The 20,508-nt window shown below is 47.4% G+C and overlaps 1 protein-coding gene across 16 annotated transcripts in view; it reads right to left on the bottom strand.

The window, feature by feature from the left end:
• The window catches only part of RPH3A (rabphilin 3A), a 320,980-nt gene that overhangs the window by 36,649 nt on the left and 263,823 nt on the right, over positions 1 to 20,508 (bottom strand). For all 16 annotated transcript variants that reach the window (XM_055096191.2, XM_055096193.2, XM_055096192.2 and 13 more), the window contains one exon: positions 17,234 to 17,380. In XM_055096191.2, the coding sequence (XP_054952166.1) occupies positions 17,234 to 17,380 (147 nt within the window). The remainder of the gene's footprint in view (positions 1 to 17,233; positions 17,381 to 20,508) is intronic.

Here is a 20,508-nt window from a genome sequence, read left to right as displayed (position 1 = left end):
AACGCAGGAAGACTCCCCTTTGAAAATGAATGTCCTGGAAGCTAAATGATTCTAATTTGGCTGGATAGAGATCCAGCAATCTGTATTTTATAAGTCCTCCAAGGTACCCTGATGCATGCTCAAGAATGGCTTTGAGAATCATTGCTCTAGTTACACTGATCTTTCAGTTTCAGTTCTGTCTGCCTCAGCATCAGAGCACATTCAGTTCCTTGTGTAACAAACACACACATTTGTGATCTCTCTGTCTCTCTCTGTTGCATACACACACACTTTTATATTTTCCCTGCCTACAGTATCCATTTTTTTTTTTTTTTTTTTGACAGAGTCTTGCTCTGTCACCCAGGCTGGAGTGCAGTGGCGCAATCTGGGCTCACTGCAACCTCTGCCTCCCGGGTTCAAGCAATTCTCCTGCCTCAGCCTCCTGAGTAGCTGGGGCTACAGGCACACACTGCCATGCTGGGCTAATTTTTGTATTTTTAGTAGAGACTGGGTTTCACCATGTTGGCCAGGATTGTCTTGATCTCCTGACCTTGTGATCCACCTGCCTTGGCCTCCCAAAATGCTGGGATTACAGGCGTGAGCCCCTGCGCCTGGCCTGAGTGTCCTCATTCTTTAGAATAGCACTCCCTCTTGAGAGCCTCCTCTGACTACCAATTTTATTCACTCTACTAGCAACCTGGTACTTCCTCATAGCACTGGTCACCTTTGGAATTAACTATAGGGATTATCTGCATTAAATAATTAGCTGATTGTGAAACAATCTCTGGTTTGTTGCTGGGCTATGAGTTCCCCGGGGCCAGGCACCTTGTCTGTTCTGTTCCCTGCTGTGTGCCCAGTGCTGGATCAGTGCCTAGGCTGTAGTGAGGATTTGTATATGCTGGTTGAATCAATGAATGAACGAGAGCAGCTCACTCCCCACACATATATCTAGCAAAAGTAAGCACATTGAGTGTCAAGTCATGCATAATAACAGCTTACACTTCAGTAATACTCACTATATGCTTAGCATGGCATGAAGTGCATTGCCACCCACTTCCAGGAGGGAGGCACTACTATTTATGCCATTTTACAGGTGAAGAAAGTGGCACAGGGAAGTTAAATGACTTACCCAAGGTCACACAGCTAGGAAGTGGCAGAGCCAAAACTAGAACCCATAACTGGGCATGGTGGCTCACGCGTGTAATCCCAACACTTTGGGAGGCCAAGTTGTTGGATTACCTGAGGCCGGGAGTTCAAGACCAGGCTGACCAACATGGTGAAACCCCATCTCTACTAAAAATACAAAAAAATTAGCTGGGCCTGGTGGTGTGCATCTGTAGTCCAAGTTACTTGAGAGGCTGAGGCAGGAGAACCGCTTGGACCCAGGAGGCGGAGGTTGCAGTGAGTTGAGATTGTGCCACTGCACTCCAGCCTGGGTGACAGAGCGAGACTCTGTCTCAAAAAAACAACAACAAAACCCCCTAGAACCCATGTTTCATACGCATGACCCTAGCACTTCTTAAGTTTAATATGCACGCAGATGACACGGGGATCTGTTAAAATGCAGATCCTGAAACACCAGGTCTGAGGTGGGGCCTGAGGTGCTACATTTCTAGAAAGCTCCCAGGTGGTGGCACATGATGCCACTGGTTTCAGACCACACACTGAATGACAACTGTGGTATCCTGTTTCCACTTCGGGTTTTTTTTGGGGGGGTCATTTCCCACCAGCTTGAAGTCATCTCCTTGCCCATCCCTCAAATGAGGACTCCCTCCAGACACACAGTCAGTGAACCCAGATAGAGCTGGACCCCACCCACCCCTCCATGGGCTGGGTCCCAGCTGTGTACATACATGGCAGGGGAGAGCCGATGGGAGGGACTTGGGCGTCACAGCACCCAGAGGGCCCCTGGTAGCCCTGCCTGGCAGGCACTTAATGCTGACTCTCCCCACGGCCCTCGTTGCTCCTGCCACACCCTCAGAGTGCTCCGAGTTACAATGCCATAAATAGCAGCTTGTCCCTTTGTGTTCCATTCGAGAGAGGTGCTGCCCTGCCCAGGGAAGAGCCAAAGGCAGCCTGCAGGCTCCGGAGCCTCCGCTGTGACCCAGATTGCACAGAACCGCTTGAGGAGGCACCATGCACAGAGCTGAAGGTAGCACGCTCTTCTCAATTCTTCCTCATTTTCCCCCCACCCACCCCATCTTCCCTAGAAGTTATTTCTATAGGATGATTGGAGGGGGCAGGAAGCAGGAACAAGCTCCCAGTCCATGGTCTCAGAACTCCTGTAATAGTAGCTGGTATTTACTGAGCACTTACTATGTACCAGGCACAGCTTTTTATTTAAATTTTATTTTCTCATTTTATTTATGTAGTGTTACTATTATTTTTAGAGATAGGGCCTTGCTCTGCCACCCAGGCCAGAGTGCAATGGTGTGATCACAGCTTATTGCAGCACTAACCTCCTGACTTCAAGTAGTCCTCCTGCCTGAGGCTCCCAAGTAGCTGGGACTACAGGCATGCGCAACCATGCCCGGCTAACTTTTTTTTAGGGGGTGGGGACTGAGTCTCACTCTGTGGCCCAGACTGAAGTGCAATGGTACGATCTCACATACCTGGCTAATTTTAAAAAATTTCTTTTGGAAAGATGGGGTCTCACTATGTTGCTTAGGCTGGTCTCAAACTCATGGTCTCAAATGATCCTCTTGCCTTAGCTTCCCAAAGCATTGGGATTACAGATGTGAGCCCTCCACAGGGATATCCTTTTTTTTTTTTTTTTTTTTTTTTGAGACGGAGTCTTGCTCTGTCGCCCAGGCTGGAGTGCAGTGGTGCGATCTCGGCTCACTGCAAACTCCGCCTCCCAGGTTCACGCCATTCTCCTACCTCAGCCTCCCAAGTAGCTGGGACTACAGGCGCCCACCATCGCGCCTGGCTAATTTTTTGTATTTTTAGTAGAGACGGGGTTTCACTGTGCTACCCAGGATGGTCTCGATCTCCTGACCTCATGATCTGCCCAACTTGGCCTCCCAAAGTGCTGGGATTACAGGCGTGAGCCACTGCGCCCAGCCGGGGATATTCTTAATGACTCCTCCCAGTTACACTAGAAGCTAAGGATTACTTTTGTTTCCATTTACTACATGAGAAAACGGAGACACAGAAAGATTAAGTGGTTTATGCCAGTTACACAGCTACGAAGTGGTGAAAGCTGGGACTCAGACCCAGGCAGTCGGCTCCCAAGTCCCTGTTCTCAGCTGCTACACCATGCTGCTGTGCACACAGCCACATGCCATGTACAGCCATGGGGATCACCTTGAACAGGCCAACCTCCACTCAATGTCCCTGCCTTTCCCTCACCAAGGGACCCTGAATCATTAGCAAGCACCAAGCTGCACATATGCAGTTACCCTGGCTGGTTCTAGCCCATCCACCTCTCACTGCCCGAGGTTGGGACAAGATACCCAACCAATGCTCCATCACTGTGTTTCCCCAAAGAACCCTCAACATGCGGTTGACAAATCTCGATTTTAGCCTGGACTTTTGCCTCTCTGGACTTCAGTTTGCTCATCTGGAAAATAGGAGGCATTGGGTTGCATCGGTGGTTGTCAAACTGTGCTTCATGGTACCCCGAGGGTTTCAGAGAGCCAGTTCAGGGGCCAACCTCTGTGGCAGCATGGTGGGAGAGAATTTGAGGGGTTACCACACCTCATTCCATACAGAGCATGTCTGCACTGATCTCTTTTGTTTGTTTGGACTGTTGAATTAGATTTCCTTTAGAAAGTTGGTTCCACGGTTTTAAAAAAACAGTTTGAAGTTGACTAGAGCTGTTAAACATCAGGATGCCTTTCAATGCCATAGAATTATAAAATTTTATGAGACAACGAAGTGGGCTCATGGAGGCGGGGGATGGCAGTTGCATGGGGACATTTTTCTTGTACACAGTTGCTCCCAACTATTTTCACCTTCATCAACTGCCTTAGTCAGAAAATAGATTGTGTTCTTCTCACTCTACCATTGGGGGTCTCAGAACACAGAGAGAGTGGGCCGCTTGCCTGGGTCACTCAGCCACAGCTAGAATCTAGTTCTCTGCTTCAGTCAATCATCTTTGCTTTCCATGAATCCCCACAGCCTCCTGCCTCATGTTGAGCTTTGCCAAAGCAGCTCAGGAAGAGGGCGTGGGACAAATCCAATTCTAAACCGCAGTGTGCTTTAAGGAAACTTAAAAGGGTTTTCTGCCTCTTCCTGGAAAATGAAGGCTGTGGACTTGCCCGTCACTTGCAAACCCACACTGCAGCCTCCCCACCTAGTGCCTGCTCCTTTCACCATTAACTCCTGGACGCCAAAAGGCCTCATGAACACACGTTATTCAGGGAGTGTCTCATTAGCTCCAATCAGCAGCAGCAAATGGCACAGAAATGCAACAGAATTAAGATCATTACTCAGATGTCTCAGCTCAGGGACCCTCATTATCCATGAATTTAATACAGACCAATAAAGAGGATGCGTGTGAGGTGGGGACACGCAGATCTTCCTTCTCCCTGAGAAGATTGAGAATGAGCAGGGAGCTTCCTGCAGCCTGCCTGCAGCTCAGATGCTGGAGCCACAACATGGAAGACCCCAACAGCTTAAGACTTTAAACTAGGAAATAAAACTTTGCAAAAAGCCAAGTCAAAATTGGGTCATGGTGGACCATGTGTCACAAGTGGGTCTTTATCCTGGTGATAAAACATTTCAGCATCTTCACCCCAGAAGAAAGATGTGTTTTTACCAGTCTTGGCAGGGAAGCCCTAGATGTGTATGGGAGACGCTCTCTACCCTCACTGCATGTCAATCAACCAGTGTTAAGAAAAACGCCAGTGCCCGGCCCTGACTCTAAACCTTCTCAGCTATGGATCTAATTCTGCCTGGATATCAGAATTTAAGCATGAAGTCCTGTTGAGAGCCACTGTGTGGGGGGAATGTTCCCAAAATGTATGGTCTATCTAGATCACCTGGGGAGAATGTTCAATATTCAGAGAATAATTCTATGGGGTTGGGGGAGGCCTAGGAACCTGCATTTTAAAGCGGCTCCCTGTTTGAATCTGCTGGTGAATTCCTGGCTACACTTTAAGAAACAGGAAAGGAGGTGGTGAGACACATCCCATGGAAACACGCTCTTCTTGCTGTGTTAAGTGGGAAAAAAGCAAAAACCCAGAGTGCAGGATTGTGAACAGGGTGTGAGTTTGGGTTTGAAATGTGCTCACCTGAATATCTCCATTGTGTGCACTCAAATATGTATATATACATCAGGAAGGAAACACACCAAGATATTCACAGCGATAATCACCAGGCAGTGAGGGGTTATGGGTAATTTTTACTTCCCTCTTTAATGCACCCAACTAGCTGGACTCCTCTATACTTTCTTGACTTTCTTAAAATGAACATGTATTATTTTTACATCAGAGAAGAAAGTGCATTTTTGAAGATCATGTGGCCGATGGTTAAAAGCCACGGGTTTGAATCCTACCTCTTTTCCAGTCAATGACCTTGAAAAAACCTCTTCTAATAAGAGGGGTTAGATGAGCTGCAGCTCAAGTTTCCTCTCATGTGCAGCATTCCGGATTCTCAGATCCTGAGACAGAAACATTGAGATTTCTCCTCTTTTTTTTGAAATGGAAGGACCCTTGATGACTAAGAGTAGACCCTGTCTGCATTGACTGCCTGGTGTTATTTGCCTGCCTGGTTTTGTTTACCTATCTAATGTCTCCATCCCTTTCTCTCACATTAAGTGCCCAATTAGCTGAACCCTGTAAGTGGCTGACACTCACTACTATGTCTTTACATGCCTGATTAACTTTATGATGACTACTCACACCTGACATCCTGGGACCATCCATCACCAGGCTGGGTGCTTAAGGTGAGTTGTTGGTTACTCAGTGAAGTCAGGTGGGCACATCCCAATTCCCAGGATACTCCCAGAGGCACCAGGAGTATGTCCCCTCCTCTGGGCACCAACGGATGGCCTCTGGAGGTGGTGGGAAGCAGGTTCCCAACGTGGTCTGGCCTTGCCATCCCAATGGAGGCAGATGGGCTATTCACTCACTTGACAAACATGTATAGAGTACCTACTATGTGCCAAGTAGACAGTGAGGATCCAACGGTAGCAAAACAACAAGATCACTGCCCTCATGGAGCTGGCGTTCAAGTGAGAGATCGGACATTGTTTAAAAAATCATGCAAATTGCCATAATCATCATAAGTCACCTGAAGGACAAGTATGAGAAGCTATGAGAACTCACAAGAGAGAGACAGGAACAGTCAGGACAGGTCTCAGAGAAACCAGGGAATAGCATGTGCGAAGGAAGTGAGAGGTGCTCAGCATGGCTGGGAGGCTGAATGGTGGGAGATGAGGCTGGAGAGATGGCAGGGACCACTCCATGCAGGGTCTTGTATTGAAGACTGATGGGACTGCATGCAAGGGCTTTCAGTGGAGGAGACCCAACTTCACCCCCACCCGCCTTTTTTTTCTTTTTCTTTTCTTTTTTTTTTTTTTGAGACAGGGTCTGACTCTGTCACCCAGGCTGGAGTGCAGTGGCTTGATCATAGCTGGCTGCAGCCTCAAACTCCTGGGCTCAAGCAAACTTCCCACCTCAGCCTTTCAAGTAGTTGTGACTCCAGGTGCGTGCCACTACGTCCAGCTATTATTTTTTATAGAGATGAGGTCTCACTATATTGCTCAGGCTCGTCTTGAATTCCCGGGCTCAATCAAGCAATCCTCCCACCAAAGCCTCCCAAAGTGCTGGCATTACAGGTATGAGACACTACACCCAGTCCCATTTAGAGACAACACTTGGACAGATGAATGGAGCCCTTGGGAGGCTCAGTGCAGTGAGAGTTTCAGATGCTGCGGCTGTTCCAGGTAGAATGAAGCAGGCAGGTTTCTGGTCTTTCTGTACACATGCAGCTGAGCAAGTCTTTTGAAACTACAAGGTTGGTCCAAATGGGTCTAACTCAGTGGTGGTAAAAGAGCATATCAGGAGGGCCACAAAATGCCATTGCATGCCAGCAGGTTTCAAGGAATCACTCTCTATTAGCTTTCTGTGGCTGCTGGAACAAATTATCACAACTTTGGGGCTTAAATCATGTACATGTATCTTAACAGCTCTAGAGGTCAAGGCTAAAGTGGAGGCATTGACAGGGCTTCATTCCTTCTGGAGGCTCTAGGAGAGAATCTGTTCCCAGGCCTTTTCCAGTTTCTAGAAGTCAGCTGCATTCTTTGGCTCATGGCCCCTTCCTCCATTTTCAAAACCAGCAGTAGGGCATCTTTTAATCTCTCCGTGACTCTGACCTTCCTGTTCCCTCTCATAGGAAACCCTTGTTTCCTATGGGGTCCATCTGGATAATCCAGGATAATCTCCCCATCTCAAGATTCATAACTATCACATCTGCAAAGACCCTTTTGCCACTGGAGGTAACATATGCACAAGCTCCAGGGATTGGGATGTGAACATTTTGGGGGAGGCCATTGTTTTGCCTGCCACGCCCACATTTTTGCCCCATCAGTCACCAGAGCCTGATTTGGGTCTGAATCCAACTTTAGCTGTCCTCTGCAGAACAATTCCTCCCTGACTGGCTGTGGATGTCAGGCAAGCCAAGCTTTTGACTCTGTGAGGTTCCCGTCACTTTCTTCAGGTGTTTACATGCAGCCCCAAGAAAGCGTAGACTCCCGATACACAGGCATGCCAACACAGACACAGGCATGCCAACACAGACACAGACACACACACACACACACACACACACACACACACACACACACCCCTGCAGATGTGCTCACTTTCAGGATTTAGTAGGAAGCAGTTATGACGCAGGGGTTGGGGTGCCAATTCTGGAGTGAGCTTGCCTGGCCCTATATCTGGACTTTGCCGCTTCCCAGCTCTGTGACCCCAGGAAAGCTCCTTAACCTTTCCGAGCTTCAATTTCTTTATCTGTAAATTAGGGAAATAAAGCCCTTACCTCCTAGGATTGTTGCAAAGATAAAATGAGATAGTGTTTGTAAAATGCCCGGAACACGGTAACTATTCAGTAATGGTTGCTGCTAGTGATTTATTCTGAAAATTTGTGGCTTTTATACATCCCTGTACTCATATTTTTTCTGGGTAACCAGGATGCTATCATCTGCCTGCGAAGTCTGTCTTTCTAAAGCTTTTAAAGGGGCTACATTGATTAGAAATTTATAGGACTCAAGTGCCTATCTATCTCTAAACACACACACACACAGATGACACATGCACCCACACATATATATCCACAGGCACGCCTGTAGAGGCATGTGTACATATGGCTATGAGTACACACACACACACATGCACATGTATGATCAGAACCTACATGCAAGAATACACTTTTACATGCATGTCTGTACACACTGTGCTCTTACAGAGAGATCAGATCCAGTCAGTTGCCTTCTTCGAGTAAGGTCATAAGCTCAGTGGAGGACCGACCTCTGCTTATTTCTGATGCTCAGCCTCCCACAAAAAGCCCAAACTGACCTCAGAAACATTCAAGTAACTACTTTTGAGCTTTCCCGTACTGCTGCAACATCCTGATGCATATCGAGGAAAAGGTTAATGGATGTACAACTGTCCCAGAAAGTAGGCTTCATGTGGTGTGCAGCAGAGCCTGGGAGAGACACGCTGCACCCTTCTTGCCCCAGTGTGATGGGTTTATGTGCCAGTCTCTGAATCAGCAGAGGAAATGGCCAAAAGCTGGGGCTCCACCAACCGATGGGATGCAGCCAGAGCAGCTGCCTTTAGAAGCAGTGGCTGACCACGATTTCACCATTCAGAAAAACGCAGCAAAGTGGGAGAGTGGGTACGATGTCATGTTGCCCCTCTCTGTCTCTCTCTGATTTTTGCCTCTTTCTCTGTCTTTCTGTCTTTCTCTCTCTCTCTCTGTCTCTCACACACACACACCACACACCACGCACCACACCATCAATTCCAGAATCCCCGCTCGCTCTTCACCTCACCCTAATTGCCAAGTAGGGGATATTACTGTTGAGTTTATTAAAGTTGGCACTTTCTGAAGTCAAAATTGGACCATCTGCTGGGAATGGGGAAATGGCTGCTCTGATGAGGGCTGGCCTGAGGCTCTAATGCCAGGGTCTCTCAGGAACCTGTCCTTAAATGACTGAGCTGCTCCATCAGGAAGACACACGCTGGCATGCAGGGCATGTGCATTTCAGACTCATTAATTCTCCCTGTTGTTTGTTACTGTCACCACCTGGGGAGCTCTAGATCTCAATCTGTCTCCTTGAGGGATTGGTGAATGGGATTCCCGCCTGGGCCTCAGCACTTTGGGGAAGGAGGTCACCTCGGTTCAGAGTTGGAGACGAGGGAGCCAAGAGAGAAAGACCACTGGAGGGCTCAGCTGGGCTAGTGCAGTCCATGCTGGGCAAGGTGCTGTGTCATGACAAACCCGGGAACAGCAATAGTTGTGGTTGTTGTTTCTGAGTGCTCACTGTGCCAGGTGCTATGCTAAGTACTCTATATGCATTGTTTTCCTTAAGCCATCAACAATCTGGGAGAGAAGCTCTATTATTCACTCCCATTTTACAGATGGGGAAACCAAGGCACACAGATAGGAACTCACTTGCCCAAGTGTACACAGCTCAAGGGTGGAAGAGCTGGATTTGGAAGTTAGGTCCAGCTGCCCAGAGGCTAGAAGGATGAAATCTTTGTTTCATGTCAGTGCTTATGGTTGGGGTTCTTTCTGACCCTTCTCCCTGCCCTTTCCTGTCATGGAAAATAGAGTTGGGAGAATGTGGTGCTGAGGCCTGAAGGGGACAAGGATCACTGTGGTAAAGAGGAATGAACTGTTCAACTGAATGAAGAAACATATGAAACGATCAATTAACTTCAATAAATGTTTGAGATACCCTGTAATTATTGACTTCTCTGAATCCCCGAAATCATCCATCAATTGCCTTTCCCACCTGTACTCTCCAAAAGCAATAGGATAAAGTGAAAAGACAGATTCAAGTTCAAAGTCTGGTTTGGCCACATAAAGGCTGTGTGCCTCTGGGCAAGTGGCTTAACTTCCCTGAGCTTCGGTTTACTCAGCTGTAAAGCAGAGATGATTGTCTGTCTCTCAGTGAGGACATTATGAGGATTAAACGAAATATATGATATTTAAAAGTTCCTAGCACAGGGCTTGGAGATAAATATTTGTTTCTCTACGGAATAGCAGAATAGGAGCCTAATTCTGGAGCCAGCCAGCCCGGATTCATAATCCCAGTCCCCACCACTTATTAACTGTGTGACTCTGGGCAAGCTGCTAAACCTCTCTGTTCTTCAGTTTCCTCATCTGTGAAATGGGAATGATTGTAATATGTTCTATTGCATAGGATTCCTGTGAAGTTTACATAAATGAATCTACATAAAGCTCTGAGCACAGTGCTGGCACATGATGCCAATAAGGGTTGTCTGCTGTGATTATTTTGCTAGAAGTTGAGTTATTATTGCAAGAAAAATCACAGTCCATTTCATCTCCCATTCCTTCTCCACCAACAAAAGGGCTAGAGCAGTGGTTCTCAACAGAGGGTGACTTTGCCCCTCGGGGACACTGAGCAGTGTCTGGAGACATTTTTAGTTGTTGCAACTGGGTAGGGAGTTAAACCAGGCATCTTAGAGGGTAGAGACCAGAGATGCTGCTGAACAGTCTACAATGCACAAAACAGCCCCCACACAAAGAATTATCTGTCCCAAAACATAAACAGTGCTGAACTTGAGAAGCCCTGAGCTAGAGGGATTTGAAGACTATCCCATCCAACTTCCCATTTTACAGATGAGGTCAGGGAGGCCATGAGGGACGCCGTAAGGGTAAAGTGATTTGATAAGCATCTTAGTTGGGTTTATGGTTCACTTAGTATGCATTATTCATTCAACATGTATTTGTTCTTTCTTTTATGGCAGGCATCGAGCTAATTAAGGAATCCAGAAAACTTCTATTTTGATCTTTTTTTTTTTTTCTAGACAGTCTTGCTCTGTCACCCAGGCTGGAGTGCAGTGGTATGATCTAGGTGGCTCACTGTGACCTCTGCTTCCTGGGCTCAAGCAATTCTCCTGCCCCAGCCTCCCAAGTAAAAAAATCTTTGCTTTGCTATGAAAAAAGAAAAGTCCCCCAAATGTCTTGACTGGGTTAAGTCACTTTCCTTAATGTGTTGCATGTGGGGTTTTTTTTTTGTTTTTTTTTTTTTGAGACAGAGTCTCGCTCTGTCACCCAGGCTGGAGTGCAGTGTCACGATCTTGGCTCACTGTCACCTCTGCCTCCTGAGTTAAATGATTCATGTGCCTCAGCCTCCTGAGTAGCTGGAATTACAGGCATGCACCACCACACTCAGCTAATTTTTGTATTTTTAGTAGAGATGGGATTTCACCATGTTGGCCAGGCTGGTCTCAAACTCCTTGCCTCAAGTGATCCACCCGCCTCGGCCTCCCAAAGTGCTGGGATTACAGGCATGAGCCACTATGCCCAACCATATTTTCACCTTATACAAACAGATTCTATAACATATTAGGGCTAGCTGGACATTGGAAAAAGCACTGGTCCAATCCCTGAGAAAACTGAGGTACTACTCAATAATCCCCAACACTGGAGGGTTCAGAGTCCCCCCAAACTTGATAAAATCTATGTTTCTTGAGAAAAAAATGCACATAGACACATGCATAAATATGTTGATCATATCAGAATGCCCCCAAGTCCCTGACTCCCATCCATAGAATGTTTAAGACTTTAGGTTTAAATGCGGGAGAGGAGTCCTCCTTTAGAAAGAGGAGAGTATGACCTGGCTTATGGTTGGCTTGTCAAGCCATAGGACAGATGTCTGCCTAATTAGATAATTAGACATAGCAAGTTCCAGGCATTATTACTCACTTCTCCCTCTGTCCATATTTTGCCAAAAATATATGCCAAAAACACAGGGGAAGGTGGAATCAAGATGGGAAGGTGATGGGGGTGCGACAGATCCTGTCAACAACAAGTCTCTCTGACTTCCTCCTCCATCCCGGCGTCTGGATGCCAAGGTTAATGACAAATCCTAATTACTTTTTTGGGCCCATCTGTTTAGGGAAGCTGACCTCGAATGGAAGCCACCCAACCGCCAGTCCCTTCACAGGCAAGATAAGTGAGCAAATGCCTTTGAGGGGCTCTGGACAGAGAGAAATATAATAAGGATAAAGAGGGCCTTACCGATGCCAGGGAGAGAGGTGGAAATGCAAACCAATTTTGGAGGCAAATGTCTAATTCCAAACTTAATACATTCTAAAAGTCCTGTGAGTAACCTAGGTGTGGCTTTGCAACTCACAAAGGGGCCCTTCTTTGCTCAGGAGAAGTGCTCAGCAGCCACGTGTGTCTAGCCTGGCACCTCTGGCCACTGCTGATAGGATGAGGGGCAGGCATCTAGGGCAAGCTAGGTCAATCAGAGTTCCTTCCCTAGGAATTTGGAATTTAGACTAAGAAGAGCTATAAAAACTGGGAGACTCTAGCTAGCGTGGCTATATTTTCTAATATATGGGATGAGAAGTAGGCCTTTTATGAGGCTAGGCTGTGTTCTTGTCCTCAGATCCCTGGAGATATCTCTGAACCCTTATATCAAATTTCTCTTTCTACATAATGGGATAAAGATAGCCACCAATAATGCCTTCCTCCTCTGCATGCACATGCCATTTATCACATAAGGAGATAGGATCTATTTCCTGTCCTCAATAGAAAGTGATGGAAATGATACCCTGCCAGTTCCAGACCCAGCTGTTAAGAGACCAGGCAACACCTATCTTTGCTCCCTTGGGATCCAACTGCCATGTAAAGGAGCTCAGGCCAGACTAATGAATAAGGAAGGATGAAATGCAAAGAGACGGGCTACCTGAAGAGCACCAAGGTACAGACAGGGGAGTAAAGCTTTCTTGCACCTTCCAGCCCAGCCCAACCACTGACTGAATGCAGCTGAGTGAGCAAACCTAGCCCACGTCCCCTGGAGCAGAAAACCTGCCCAGCAGAGCTCTGTCTGAATCCTTAACCCATAAAATCATGAAAATAATACACTGTTTTGCTCTAAGCCACAAAGTTTTGGGTGGTTTGTTATATTGCAATAGATGACCGAAACAACCTAGCTGGAATTAGTTTCCTTTCTTGTGAGCAAAGTGTCCTAACTAATAGAAAATCTGTAGCAGTCGGGCATGCAGAATAAATTCTGAAATCCCACTTGGCACTTATATAAGAAATGTGGGGGCAAAATGAGGTTGGTTAATGAGTTTCTCTTCTGGCCATCCTCTCTGCCTCCTGGGAAGCTGAAGAGAACAGAGCTGGGTTGTGAACTGAGTGGTGAGTGAAGATTTAGATTCCTCCTGGCAGAAGCCCATGAGCTCCATGGAATGAAGCTGCTCTGGTTTGCTGCGCATGGCCTGGGGCTCCCTGGGACAGCTAACCCTTGCAAAACTGCCCCAGGGAGGCAATGCTTCCTGGTAAGCCTGAGGGCATTTCTCTCCTGGAACTCTCAGAACCACAGCAGCATGCAGACTAGCTCTGGCAGCTTTGGAAGGTAAAGACAGGTTAATAAGAGCTGAAAATAATAATTGGGCCAGCACAGAAAGGGTTTCAACTTCCAGCTCTCAAAATGTCCCCTCCAAACCTGAGTAATTAAAATTTCCATGTTCTGCAGAGCCTAGGAATTTGCAACACGTCTTCAGGAAAAACATCTCAGACATTTAAGAGCATAGTTCCGAGAGTCAGCCAATAGGGATGTGTACCTTGCCTGCATATGACCTTGGGCAAATGACCTAAACTCTCTAAGCTTCAGTTTCCTCACCTCCAAAATGGGGATAATAATAGCTTACTTGACAAGGTTGAGAGGAGCAGTTAATGAGTTAATTCATATGAAGTTTTTAGACACAGGCTTGTCACATACATAGTAAGTGCTTAATAAATGGCATCCATCATGACGATTATTTATCATGTTTATTAACAGTGATTTCATAACTCTCCCAGATAGCTTTCACTCAGATAATAGAAAAGAACATTCAGCATCATGGGGCTGATGTCTGGACCCAGTAAGGGACACAGCTACATCGGCGATTTCAACATAGAAGGAGCTCATTTACTCTGAGAGGTACAGCTAGCAATAGGGTGTGAGGCCCCTCACCAGACACCCCCAAAATACTGTAGATTCTGAGCAGGAAGAATCCTGAGAAAGAGACTGAGTCATTTGATGGGTGGGGAACTGAGGTCCCAAGAGCTCACTAACTGAGATCCTCATGTTCTGCAGTGGGAGCCCCAGTTAGCACCCCCATTTTCAGTTTGGCTCCATGTCTGATGTTTCACTTGGCTTTCATCTGACTCTTCTCTGATCCCCTCCCAGGGAAGTGTGGGTGGAACAGGAATCAGGGCAGGTTTGAGCTTATAAGACACAAATAGCATTGGGTTTGCCTCTGGCGATGCTACCAGCAAGGGCTGGCTGCAGGAAGGGCGCTGTGGAACAACCACAGCCAGAATCTTCCGGGACTGTCCTCCCCACTCTGGGAAGCCAGGCAGAAAACACATTGTCTCAGCAAAGGGACATTCTGTCACCAAAGACTTGGCCCAAGCTCCCCTGGAAGCCTCTCAAATCTCCTTCAGGAGAAGCCAGGGGCTGCTAGAATTTCAGGACTTGCCAAACAGGAGTCTCAGGGCAGACTTCTAGAACAAAGGCTTCAGCTAGTGTCAAAAATCAGCTTGCTCATTAAAAAAAAAAAAAAAAAAAAAAAACCTCACCATTAAATAATTGCCATTATTTATTAAGCATGTACTTTGTACAAGGCACCACGATAATCCTTTGCATTTGCATGCTAATTAAATACTCACTCAGATGTATGTGATAATGTTATCCCCATTTTGCAGATGAGGAAACTGAGGCACAGGGAGGTAAAGTGGCTTATCTAAGGGCATGCAGTGGGTAAGTGGCAGAACTGGAATTTGGACCCAGGTCTCCCTGACTGTGCAACCCCAGCTCTTAACCACAATGCTCTGCCACCATGTCACCAGGTTGGTAGGGAGAATACGGCAGGGCATTGAAGGTAAAACAGGGACCTCATTTACCCTGTTCTAGATCATTTAAGCTGGGATCTGCTCAGTCCACAAGGACCTCCACTGACCCCCAGAGGCAGCCCAGTGGCCATGTTGATACAACTGGGCTTGGCACGCCTGGCTGCAGTTGACTGGACAAGGAATAGTAGCTGACATAAGCCAGTCAGAGTACTTTCCCTGGGAATTTGTACCCTGGATAAGACTATAAACCCCCAAGCCTCTTGGCCACAGGCAATGTAGAAAGAAGTTGGGAGATAGCCTCATCTTCCATGTTCATTCATTCACTCAACAAATATTTTGCTGTGCACCTATTATGTACCAGGCTTTGGGAATATGGCAGTGAACAAAACCGGCAAAAATACCTACCCTTAGGAATCTTAATCTAATGGGGAGAGACGTACAATACTTAAAGAAAATATGTAAAATATAAAATGTGATACCTGGTGATAAGTGCCATGCAAGAAAAAGGTTAAACAGAGTTCTTGCTTTCACCGTTTACCTTTAACATACATATCTTTCCTTCCCTCATGACTGAGGCCCATCGTTGTATAAAGATACACACACATACACACACATGCACACACACACACACACACACTGCCAGTCTGGAGAACTTCCCACTCCTGAAATATCTTTTAAAAAGCAAAGCAAAATAAAAACCTAACTCCATAAGCAAGCCTCTCAGACCCATCCCCTCCGTGACCACCCGAGGAGGCTGACAGAGGGCCAAGTGTGAAGCTGACACATCCTGTGGCAGATGTTTGTCCCTTGTCAAAAACACCCCCTATTTCCCTAGCCTGCCCTGAGTGCAATTATCTGCAGAGGCTCAAATCAAAGGCATCCACTTCCTGCATCCCCAGAGCATCATTTTCCATCCAAGAACTTCGTTAACCCCCGGCTGAGTGTCTGGGTAGGGAATCAGTGGGCATCTCAGTGCCCAAATCCGCTGTAAGCAGTTGGCAATGGCTGCCCCTGGCAGAAGGGCTTGGGGAGGGGCATAGGGTGGAGGTGGTATCCCAGCAACCTGCCTTCCCATTTCCTGTTTGATATTCGGGTCTAGGAAGACCACTCCAATGGCCTCTCTGTATCCCGGCAGCCAGTCTCCATTTATACCAAGGGCCCTCCAAACACATGCCCTCACTCCCTTCTCTCAGTCACTCCTCCCACCCTGATGATGCCCCACATTTTCCCCAGTCCCCCAGCTCCAGCCCACACCCATGCCACTCCTTGCTCTCCAGTACTGTCCCTGCTCATTGATTTTGTCACTCTCTTCCACTCTTCACACATCCTTCTTATAAGCCTTGCTTCTCTCCCAAACATGTTTTCATTATCCCCACCCTCTGAGCCCCACTTTCCCCTCCTTCCTACCATTTATTAAACACATAGTGTCACCAGAGCCTGGGTCAGGAACTGTGCATGTGTCATCTCAACGCTTACAAGAGTCTTATAGGATAATTACTGTTATTTCCCCCATTCTGCCAGTAAGCAAACTGGGGCTCAGAGAGGTCAAGCAACATGCCCAAGATCCACAGCAGGCAAGTGGGGAGCTGGCATGGGACCCCGGGTTCTTGGAGTCTGGACCCATCAGGTTAACCTCTGCTTCCTCACTCACATGCTGCCTGACTGTTATAGGACTGGTTTCTCCGATTGTCGTAAGTAACTCATTTCAAATATGCTCTCTCTTTTACACACTCTTTTTTACCTACTCTCTGTCCTCCTAACCTTGCCCTCAGCTGTACCTTCTGACACCTACATGGCTCTCATCTCCAGAGCACATCCCTATGCAGCTGTGATTAGCTGAGACACCTGATGCTCACACCCACCCCGCTTCTTGCAGCCTCCAGTGACATCTCTTTCCCTATCACACGACCCCTCCCCCTGCCCCTTCTTCAATGCACCCCCAGCCAAGAACCTCCTCACTCGCAGCCCACTCTCTCCTCTAGTCCCTTTTCTCTTCTCCTAGCTCTCCCAACTCATGCAACAAAGATCCCACATCTGCCAGTGGGGAAGGGGGTGGGGCGGGGAGGTGGCCCCGTAAGTCACAAATGGCAAAGCCCAGAGGCAGCCCAGCACACCCTGTTTGAGGCCAAAGCCCTGCTCCAGCCCAGCACACCCTCCTGCCACAGCGGCTCTGGGGTGAATGGGAAGTGTTAAGCCTCACCCGATTCGCTCCTGCTCCATCTCTTCCATTTTCTCAGCTCGAGCAATCACCCTGTTGATGATTTCTTTCTCTTCATCAGTCAGCTCTTCCTGCTTCCTCTGCCTGTCAGGCTGACCACCGGGGTGGACGGACCAGCCTGCCTGGAGCCTGAAAGGAAATTTGGGAAGGTGTGAGGGTGGGCAGAAAATAGTAGTTCAAATTCCTGCCGGGAAACTCACTGTCTGGGAAACTGTGGACAAAAGGATCATCTCTCTCAGAGCTTCAATCTGCTCCTCTGTGCAATGGGACACACATACTTCCCTCTTAGGCTTCTAATGAGTTTATTTTGCTATGTGCTTAGTACACAGTAGACACTCCATGACATTTTCAGCAAGCTCATGGAAACCTGGAGGGTAAAGATATTTCGAAAAAGATTCCAGAACAGTAGACTTCTACAACTGGAGTGGAAATGATTCAGGACAGGAAGTCTGAAGTCCTGGGTCCCAGGTTGACCACAGCATCTGCCTGGCAGAGAGATGGCTTTTGAGGGCCACATAGTTTTTTAAAATAAGTTTAAACTGGTTGCCAACTAGGTTTCCAAAAATCTCTTGAATTCACATAAATGTCTAGATTTCCAGCCTCGAAGTCTCTGGTAACATTTTGGGTTCTATCTTGTGTTCTTTTTGCCTTTTCTTTTTAAGCGAACACTGACATAACATCTATTGGTGCCCACATTACCTAATTATCTCTCACACATGCCCACTGTGTGCCCGCCTCAGCTTATTATCTCTCATGTAAGTCCCCTGTGTGCCTGCATTACCTCATTCAATCCTCACATCACCCCTACAAGGCAGGGGCTGTTTGTGTCCCTATTTCCTGGTGAGGAGGCTGAGGCATGGAGAAATTAGAGCACTTGCTCAAGGATGCATGGCTGGCAAGTGGCAGCGGCAGGATTCAGACCTGGGCAGCCTGCACATTTACCCTCCATGAGACGGAAAGAATGGGATCTGTGGCCCCGGCAATGGTTCAGAGAATCAGAGGCTGCTGGGAACAGAGTTAAGGCTGTGGTCTATGACAAATTAGTATCCTCTCCACTAACACCATGGTCCATGACCCAAGGCTCTGAGATGCATCACTGGAGTGGAAGGCAGGGTTAAACACCACTAGAAATTCTTGTCCCTATGAGGGAAAAAAATCAGGAACTCTGAATCCTCAGGAGCCAGCCCCCCATTAGCCGCCAGGCTTGGTCCCTTCTGCTGGCCTAATCACAGCAGTAGGCATGAAATTGCCTTTTGACATTGGAAGCTGGAAATTAAAAGCCCATCTTCCTCCCTCCTCCCCATCTTCTGCCATCCCCCCACCTTAGCTAGCTTGCTCTGAAGAGCAGAGAAGGAAGAGTTTGAAGGAAAAGGGAAGCAGATGTCTTGTGGCAAGTCTTGTTTCCAGAAAGGGAAGGAGGACGCGGCCTGGGGAAATTCTGGTGGAAACACACCTTGCCTTCCCATGCGTGGCCTTGGATGGGATGCCTCTGGGATGAGCACATGATAACACTGCTCAAATCCCTTGCTCAGAACTCTCCAGTGGTGTCTCATTGACTTAGAATAAAACTCAGAATTAGGCAGAAGGGATGGTTGCACAACATTGCGAAGATACTAAATGCCACTGAATTGTATGCTTTACAATGATTACTTTTAGGGTATGTGAATTTTACCTTAATAAAAATAAAATCCAGACTTCTTGCTTATTCTGCAAAGTCTTACCTGGTCCGTCCTTTACCTGCCCCTCTGTCCTCATTGCCCCTTGCTCTCCCTTGTCACTAGGCTCCAGCTGCACTGGCCTCTCTGCTCAATCTTAAACGCCCAAGTCTTCTTTTTGCCTCAGGGCCTTTGCACTTGCTGTTCCCCCTGCCAGGAACACTTATCTCCCTGGATCTTCCCTCTCATCATCCTGGTCTCAGAGAGGCTGTCTTTGATCTCTCATTGCCCTGGTTCACTTTCTCCATTGCACCCGTCTCTAGCTGAAGTTATCTTTTAAATTTTTTCTTGTTATATATTTATTGCCCCTTTATCTCCCACCAGAACATAGATTACAGGATGGCACGGACCTTATCTGGCCCTGGTTCTCTATTGTGTCCATGCATTTAGATCATTCTCTGACAGCAAGTACATAAAAAGAGTTTTTGAATAAGACCTGGTCCCTAGTGGCCAAAGGAGATGTTAAATGCCTAATTATACAGGTGACATGCAGGGAGACAGAAGCAATGGAGGTTACTCAGCCTAGAGATTGGGCAGAGCTTCTTGAGCAAGTGAGGAGAATTCATTGTGATCCTGGTGAAGATGAAGCTTCAGGGCCCCCTGTTCGCATAGGCACCTCCCGAGGCCCTAGGATGGGCCCTAGCAATGGTCATGTGATCAGGAAAGTTTGCAGAAGCAAGCTGGTTTTGTCTTTTTGATCTTGAAGAGGGCCCCTTAAGTATATAAGCTTTGGGCCCCACAAAGTCATGGCTGATTCCTGCTGAGACCTCAAAGATAAGCTGAAGGCGTGATGGAAGGGAGGGGAGAGATTGAGTCTGGCAAAGGGAATGGTCTCTGCAAAAAGGCTGAAGTAGAGCAAGCAGGCAGCATGCTAGAGGGAAAGAAGACCAGTATGGTGGCCAGCTTCTAGGATGGTCCCCAGAGGTCCCTGCCTCCTGTTATTCATACCCTCCTGTGTGTAGTACCCTCCCATACTGAATCAAGGCTGATCCGGTGTGACCAACTAAATACAGTGGAAGTGATGCTGTGTGGCTTCCAAGTCATAAAAGACACTGAAGCATCCACCCTGGTCTCTTGGCCAGCCGCCATGTTGTGAGGACACTCAAACAGCCCCATGGAGAGGCCCACGTGGAGGGGAAATGAGGCCCCCAGCCAACAGCTAGCACCAAACTGCCAGCTACATGAGTGGCTCCTCGATCCCCTATGAAGCCTTCAGATAACTGCTGCCCCAGGTGACATGTCTGCAGCTGCATGAATGACCTTGTGCCAGGGCTGCCCAGCCAAGCCACCCTCCTATTCCTACTCACAGAAATTGTGAGGAATAATCAATGGTTTCTATAATTTTAAGCCACTTTTTTGAGATGATTTGTTATCAGATAACTAGGAAACCCAGTCCAGCAGGATGATAGAGACAGACTGGTAGCACCCTCCCCACAGTGTCTGGATTCATGTTCTACTGCTGCATGACACATTCTTACAAATGTGGGGGCTTAAACTAACACACATTTATTTTCTCACAGTTTCTAGGGGTCAGGAGGCTGG

This window comes from Pan paniscus, chromosome 10 (assembly GCF_029289425.2).
Source record: "Pan paniscus chromosome 10, NHGRI_mPanPan1-v2.0_pri, whole genome shotgun sequence".
In the NCBI taxonomy this organism is placed as follows: Eukaryota; Metazoa; Chordata; class Mammalia; order Primates; family Hominidae; genus Pan; species Pan paniscus.
The sequence above is the reverse complement of the archived record's forward strand: the minus strand, read 5'-3'. Positions and strand labels throughout refer to the sequence as shown.